The sequence below is a fragment of the Limulus polyphemus genome, unplaced genomic scaffold (genome assembly GCF_000517525.1).
Source record: "Limulus polyphemus unplaced genomic scaffold, Limulus_polyphemus-2.1.2 Scaffold7486, whole genome shotgun sequence".
Lineage (NCBI taxonomy): Eukaryota > Metazoa > Arthropoda > Merostomata > Xiphosura > Limulidae > Limulus > Limulus polyphemus.
The window spans coordinates 20,716-29,296 of NW_013673096.1; the positions used below are offsets into that span (position 1 = coordinate 20,716).

Consider the following 8,581-nt stretch of genomic DNA (forward strand, 5'->3'; position numbering starts at 1 on the left):
CAGCACGCTCCAACTCTGAACAACATGCAGTCTTCATTTCAATTATACATTTTTAATATGTTTGTATTACTGATTTTTCGTTTTTTTCTTTTCTTTTCGTTGTGTTTTTTTGCTGTAGTTTCTCCCCATGATTACTGTTTAGTGTTTTATTTGTTTAATTATCATAATATTTAAATTAATAACTTTTTATGTATAGCGTCCTCTAGTGCGATTTTCTCAAACTTATGAGAGCTGAGAACGAGATTAATTTTCCTCTTTCGTTTAGCTCCCGAAGCAAGGTAAGTTATGTATTGTGTTTCTTGATGAAGTTTGAGATTTTTGTGGTAAATTCTGCCCAATAATTTTAAAATTGCAATAACAAAAATATTCTCAGAAATCTATATTTTTCTTCAGGTAATGTAACAGAGATATATTGTATCTTTTAAATCAGATGATTTTGGATTGAGTGTGCGGTGTATGATCATGATGTTTTATTGCAGCATTAGTCACTACAATTAGGCTTTTCATTCGAAACAAGATGTTGTTTACAATTTATCAAATAATTTATCTGATTTCTTCAAAAAGTGTGTGTAAAACTTTGTTGGGTTGGTTTTTCATCATGTTTTTATTATTATTGTTATTATTTTTTGATTACTGTTTTCATATTTTATAAAAATGAAAAGTAACTACTATAGTAGTAGTACTTAATTTTATTTTAAACATTTAAAAAGTAAAAGGCAATGTTAACCGAAGGTTAACAAATACTTAAATAGAGCCAAAGCTTGAAGTTGAAACTAGAATGACTGATTTTTAAATGTACTATGGTAGAAATTAAACAATAAGGTCTGTAGTTTTTGAAGGCTTCAAAAATGAAATTTAAAATGGATACAGATGATGGATTTATTATGCCATTGAAATAATGGATTAGTGATATTCAAAGTCAAGTCTAGCGTTTTAAATTAGGTTTTGTATTTTAATTAATATTGACAGAAAAATTATTGGTGTCACAAGGTGAAATATTTAAGGTTTAAGTGTCTCCAGATCCAGTTTGTGTATGAAGCTTAGACGTGTAGCTGTGAACGGACATTTGACTAGAAAATGAGGTGTGAAGTAAATGTGAATGTCCTAAGCTAGCACTGAAAACTTAATTTTTTTAATCATTATATAAAATTCTAGTTATGATTAAAGTTTTACAGTTGTGATAAATTTAATTGAAAATCACATTTATGACTTACCCCTCCAAAAATCCTAACACTTTTGAGCAAAATGTACATTAGTAAGGTTTGTTGTAGACCTGTAGTATGAAATCAGTATAGCTTATAACTATAAGCTGTTAAATGTTTAACTAAGAATTGATGTAAAGAGGAGACATCATGTCTAGTATCGATAAAGGACTTTGTAACATAAGGGGATTGATTTCAGAATCCCTGAACCTCCTCATACTGATCAACTTGTAGCTAATACTACTATTGCCACCAAAAATTGACTGTATTTGTGAAACTATCCTTTAATGGCTGTAACACTTACAATCAGTTTTACTGCTGTTACTTTGTTCCATACCAATGTAGAGTATTAATTATTTTCAACTAGTCAAAAAATCCATGTTTACTTCAGTGTGAAGACTGAGTAGTCACCACATTCCGTTGAATTTATCCTCTGTTTAACTGTTGCCAGTCGCTGTGTTCAACCAGTGATACACTTTTTATTGTATTTGATAATCTTTAGTTGTATCTGTTGTTGATCAGCATCTGAGAAAAACCTTTTGAGGAAAATATCATTACTTCACCTCCTTTACAGATGTATTGGTACTGACATACTCTTGGATCAAACATGCTGATTGGCTTATGCCTATACTATGCATGCTGAGTTGGAAGAATATGAATAAGCATGTAGTATCTTGGCAATTTGATAGGCTTTTGGAAACCAAAAGTGATGATATTGTGACCTTTGACTCGGCAGATGACCAAACGAACTAAAAATAAACGTGGCTTGAATTTTGTCATGGAGGAAAACAAAAGGCAAAGTCAAAGCTTTGAAGATGGAGTTTAACGGCACTTCATCTTTTCATTTATTGTTGGTACTCTACGCTAGTGGAGTGTTTTCAACGTAATCAATTATTGACTACACTGGTGTTACGCTGTTTACCTTTGACTTTGATAAGCTTTGTCGATATATACCATTCACGAAGCTGTTTAAAAAATTATACTCGGATTTCACTAAAGACAGATTAGCATTTTACTTTGATTAAAAGAGTGCTTTAAGTATGTGTTTTTTTGTTAATGTAAAAGCTAAAAACAGTATGTAATTTAAAAAACTTTAATAATCTGTTGTCTTTCATCTCTCACTATCACAAGCCTTGAACAGCCTGTTTGGTTGGATAACTGTACAGTATTTCTGGTCACATACTGTGAATAATAATGTTAACATGTGGAAAGTACATCAAACAATTGTTACAGTAATTTTCAGTGGTGTTGGCATCTTCAGTTTTTTTGCATGGTAATTAGTATCTGTAGTAATTTGACTTGAGTTAAGGATGTATGTTTATCTTTTTTTAACAGATGTATTCGGCTAGTGCTAAAATTGTCAAGCCCCAAGGGGAAAAACCCGATGAATTTGAATCTTCTATTGCTCAGGTATGTTATATGGTTGTTTTAGGTGATACTGATTGAATAATTTGTTTAATCCTTTGTCAATCCATTGGTCTGACTTTCTGTGAAGATGTACACAGTTATGTTTGCTAGAATTCAAAGTACTAAATATATTGCCCTGAAATTTGGCAAACTGTTAGTAAACATAAGTGTTGTATCCAAAAAATAATCAGATTTTTTTTTAAAGATTTCTCTGAACTTGCAAAGACTTTGCTGAATCAGTGTGAGAGTCTAACTTGACAATATAAATAATTCATGTTACAGTTTTTGTATATTATTTGCATATCCTCTAAACCCTCCAAAATGCTACTTTCCTTCAATTTTATTATTTTACAGTGGAGTTAAAAATAGTGAGAGAACTTGATGTAAAGATCTAGTCAGGTTACGATCACTAACAGTTCATACTGGTCTGATGAAATTTTAAATTTTCAACTAATTTGTTAAATAATAACTACATACAAAATATAAACACGTTTTGGACTTCATAGCATAATTCCTTAGCACTAGTTTTTTCATGTTGTACCTTTCAAAGATATATTTTAGAAAACAAATATATATTGGGCACTAAACTGAATGTCCCAAAACTATAATTTAATTGCCTTTCTAACTAAGCTATAAAAGATGTTAGGTGCTAGAAACTGAGGCCAAGTATCTACTTACAAATACCAAAATGAAATAGCAGTATGAGGAATCTTTAAAAGACAAAGCTATTTCTGTTGGTTTTAAATAAACTGATAGTAGTGTCAGAGAATTACTGATATGTTTTGAAAGGTGATGTGCAAGTTTGATTTGTTTTTGATATCTGAATAGAGCTAGAAGATTGGAAGTTTATAATCTGGCTTGTCAGTATCTATAGTATGTTGTTAGTTGGACACTGAAGAAATGGAAAAATAATCTAATATTGGTAGTTGGGCTTAAAAATATTTTTGTTTGCTGTAACCCTAAACTGATTTAACCCCCTCACTATGGGGTCTTCCTAGGGGTCAGGGGTTGAAGGGCATGTCATCACATTTGTAGACTTACATTCAAAATTTTATTTGTCTACTATTTTATAAATGTATGCCAGTAACTTTGATATCAAACTGTAGATTCAAATTTCAGTATTATACATTAGTTAATTTCCTTATTTAAAACAAAATTCCTAAATATTTATTTTTTGTGTGTCACTGGTATGTTGAATACAGCTGTGGTTCAGATTAGATGTTTATGGTGTCAGATACAAAGTATAGTTTTTATGAATTAGAAACTCAAATTACCCATATATTGTCAAGCTTGAATATAAAATAATCTCCTACCCCGCATATTTGCTGCAATATCGCTAAATTTAGTGAATCAAACAGTGGCCACTGTGAATATGATGTGTGAATAACCAATCAAAGGCTCAGAATGTACCATGGTGACTTTCTCAGTCTCTAGAAGCTTGGAAGTTTCCAAGGTTATTTCTTTGTCTTGAATTATCAGAGGAAGTGGTATGTAAAAATGTCCGAAAAACTATTTTTTTAAACTCAAATTTGGAATTCTGCAAAATTGAGAGTAATTTCTTATATTTGGGTATTTCAAAATACATATATAAAACCTGAAAAATTAATTTGTTTTACATCCTCCATTTGAATTGAAATTTGACAAGGCTTAGCAAGTTACAGCAAACGGACAAACGAGTACTGGGGTTTAAGAACTTGTTTGTAAATAGTAATAATATATAGGCATATCTAATGTATTGTAACAGAAATGTGACTATTTTACAAAATACTGGTTCACTAGAATAAACCGAAGAGAGGTCACTTTGTAAAGGCCAGTTTTATACTATTTTTTGGAAAAAACGTTTGATAATTAACTGGAGGTTATAAATATTTCTCATGTGAAGTTTGACAATTTTCTGATGCGTACAAGAGTTTTTAATCTTAAAATCAAAATTACTTTGCATGTTGGATAGTCAACATTTGAAAAGAAAAAATGCACGAACCAATTCATTACTTAAAAAATATTAAAACTTAATTTTAAAAATCTGATATTTTGTGTGCAAAAGCCTTGTAATGTTTGCTGATAATCTGCAATATTTTGTGAAGATGTGTTTCCTGTATTAAATGTTTTAGTTTGAAAACAAACAAGTACAAAATGGTTATGACGTTAGTCCTTGGGACCGAGCCCGTAGTGAGAGAGATAAGATGTGGGTGGGTAGGTAGGCAGGTAAATTTTATTTTTCAAATTGATTGGCAAAAACATTTTTGAAATACCCCTAGTTCTGTTAACGCGTTAAACCATTAATATCAACGTTTATTCTAAGAAGAGGATTACAGAAATTTCAAATTCTTTCACAACACACTCTTGCTGGTCTATGTCAACAAAGTTGAATGTTGCTGACAAACTTATGTTCTTCTATTTTGTGTCAATCGCTAAGTAAATCTAAAGTACTTCCCTCCATCTGGATAAGTTTACAATCAGAATTCATTTGTTTTTGACCATAATCCTCAATCTGTAAAAACATTTTTTGGAGATGGTTACCCTGAACAGACTTGTGTTCACCGTGTTGTTGATGTACGCTTGTCAATAGTAAATTCTCGCCTGCTAATTAGTGTATTTATTAGTTTAGCGTGAAGGGTCCTAGGGATGAGATAAACCATTTTGTCAAACCTCAATGCATTGGCCAATCAGCATTGAGCTGTCAATTGGTAATCAGGTGAGGCCCTCCCACTTAGTTATGGACTACATGAATTTTAGAGAAAAGAATATTCTAATCAAAATACAGTTGTAAAAATTTTAAAAAGTCGGCAAATTTTGTTAGATTAGTTTGTGTATCGGCAGAAATTGGTGAAAGTAAAAAAAATTCCCACGTCAAAAATAATGTCCTAATTTCAGACATTTGGTTGGGTTACAACAAAGAGAGATATTAAAGTCTGTCCTGGGTATTATATTCTAGTCAATTGTATGGGCTCATTGAATTGACCACATGCACATTCAGCTAATGCAACATTACTTTTGACAGTTCAATGTATTAAAAATTCCATTTATTTGTAAATTAATATATAAAAATTTCCTTGTTATCGAGCATGATTTTGCACACATTCTTTGCTTTGGTATATATCAAATATATGATTACGTATTTCTTCATTACCCATTCAAAGCAGACTGATGTAAGGACATCTAAAATTTGTGTTTGTTTGTAGTACAAGTGAAATGGAGTTTATTAAAGTTTACCGGTGTTGATATTTAGAGCCTCAGTTACTTGTGGATTGTTTAACAAACAGTCTCATGGCACTTAAGTTAATGATACTGTACTGAAAGATAACACATTGGTGTGATAATCATTTTACATAATAGTTGGTCCATGCAGTTTCCTAACTGTGGGAACAGTTGTGCATACTTGATATTTGTAAACTATTTGAAGTCACTTGAGGATGTACTGATTGTATAATTAGTTTATAATTTCTTCTTTAAAACTTTAAATACAATTAGCCCATAGCTATTCATATTGTATACAGTTAAATGTCTTAGGAGACAGGTTTTGATTAACTTTTTTGTGAAAGCAAAAAAAAATTTGGCATGGAAATTTTACAATCTTGTATGTATTGCATTTGAAAATCTGAGCATTCAGGCAAAGCTCAGCATTCACTTTTGAAATGACTGAGAACAGACATGAATAAAGTTGATGTCAAGTTTTATTTCCCAAGCAGGATATTCTACATTAAATTGTCAGGAATTAATCACACGTAACTTAAAGAAATGTTAAACAATTGATTTTTGTGATGGGCGATATAAGTAGCTCTGAGCTTTGGCTCAAAGTGCAACATGGTTAACTTTTTCTGTTACTGGAAGCAGGTAGTTTTGTTATATTAACTAAACTTTTTCTGTTACTGGAGGGTGGGTAGTTTTGTTAAATTAACTAACTTTTTCTGTTACTGGAGGCGGGTAGTTTTGTTAAATTAAACTTTTCCTGTTACTGAGGGTGGGTAGTTTTGTTAAATTAACTAAACTTTTCCTGTTACTGGGGGTGGGTAGTTTTGTTAAATTAACTAACTTTTTCTGTTACTGGAGGCGGGTAGTTTTGTTAAATTAAACTTTTCTGTTACTAGGGGCGGGTAGTTTTGTTTGTTTTTTATATTATGAAAAAAGTATAGAAATCTAGTAAAACTAGATGTGTGACAGTGAATTAATTTAATAAATAATTATTAAACCTGGGATACTGTTACAGATATGTCAACAACACTTTTTATGAACACAAACTTCATTCACCCTAACATGAAAATAACAGTTACCTTTTCTTAACCTCGACATTATCAGGCACGACACACATTTCAAAACCAAAAATCACTCGCACAAGCCTCTACATCCCCTGGAATTCCGTCTACAAATCCCAACAAAAATTTAATTAAAAATCTTATATACACAGCTTCAAGACTTTGCTCAACTGACTACGTAGATGAAGAAATCAACTTTATAAAGCATTCCTTCATTCACACCAAGTTTCCACTAACCATTGTCGAAATATTTCCACACAACCACCAGAACAAAAACCTTCAAACTCAACTCACAAACAAAATTAACACCTAATACACCAAACAACAACACAACATTACACTGCAGTTTACCATTTGTCCCTAACATCAGTTCAAAAATAACAGACATTTGGAGAAAACTTGCCATTAAATATAAAAATTCCTGTTGATGTCAAATTCACCCAAAAACCTGGTACTAAACTAAAATCATTATTAAATAAAATTACATAGAATCACACAACTCCAACATCATTTATAAAATAACATACAATAACTGTCCAGAATTGAAACTGTAATGAAATTGGTAACCAGATTTATTCAACAGAATAAAAAAAACCCTCCCATTTTTACCACCATTACAACTCAAAAAACCACAGTACTTTCATACAAAACACTGTAATTTCAAACAATAGACCTAACATCAATAAATGGGCCCCACCCTGAAGCAATATCTGGTCATGTGACCTCTCTATTCTATACTGCATATATATATTCGGGTGTCTCCGTAAACCACTTGTACCCGAGGATAACAAAATCCTGTTGAAATGTCGTACATTTATAATAGCTTTTCATTGCCCAGTCAAGCCATCTCAAAACTTTTATTAACTAAATGTTAAATTCTAATTTTTCAAATTCATACAATGCAACTTGCTTTCTTTAGATAGAAGTATTAGTATCTCAAGTGTGCAGATTTTGAACCTTTTGTATATCGTTGTTACACCTCCCATAGAGAAGTATTAGTATCTCAAGTGTGCAGATTCTGAACCTTTTGTATATTCTTGAGATACTAATACTTCTCTATGGGAGATGTAACAACTGTGCAGATTCTGAACCTTTTGTATATCATTGTTACATCTCCATAGAGAAGTATTAGAAAACATTTTAACTAGAGCTGGGAAATTAATTGATTACCTATCAGCATCAGTTAGTGTTTCCAACTGTTAATCTTTTAGATTGTTCCAACTAGCTCAGTAATTAAAAAATTACTACCATTCTAATTTATCATTATTATTCTTTGATAATTTGTGATTGTTCAGTTTAATCAATTAACGTGTATACTCGTGAAAGTACTCAAAGTTAGTATTTCCAATTGTTACTTTCTTCAGTTGTTCCTACTCTCTAAGTCTTGTGAGAATATTTGAACACAGATTAATCATTTGACTAATTGCCCAGATCTATTTATAACCAAGTGATGGCTCTTGTCTTGTGTAGGCTCTGCTGGAGCTTGAGATGAACAGTGACTTGAAAGCACAGCTAAGAGAACTGAATATTACTGGTGCAAAGGAAATTGATGTGAACAACAAAAAGGTGGGTGTATTATATAACATATAATTATATTGATAATTAGTTAATAGTTTGATATACTGACAGCTACTAGGTGAACAATATTGTTTTTGTAATTAATAACTTTCTGCCAGATTTAAAATAAATGAAGTACATTTTGTCTGTGTTTGGAAAGAG

At 31.3% G+C, this 8,581-nt stretch overlaps 1 protein-coding gene across 1 annotated transcript in view; it reads left to right on the plus strand.

Annotated features, from left to right (window-relative positions):
* Nucleotides 1-209: 209 nt before the first annotated feature.
* The window catches only part of LOC106474655 (40S ribosomal protein S7-like), an 18,872-nt gene continuing 10,500 nt past the window's right edge, over nt 210-8,581 (plus strand). The window contains exons 1-3 of the mRNA XM_013935346.1: nt 210-278; nt 2,538-2,612; nt 8,333-8,428. Coding sequence (XP_013790800.1) covers nt 225-278; nt 2,538-2,612; nt 8,333-8,428 — 225 coding nt within the window. The 5' untranslated portion in view covers nt 210-224. The remainder of the gene's footprint in view (nt 279-2,537; nt 2,613-8,332; nt 8,429-8,581) is intronic.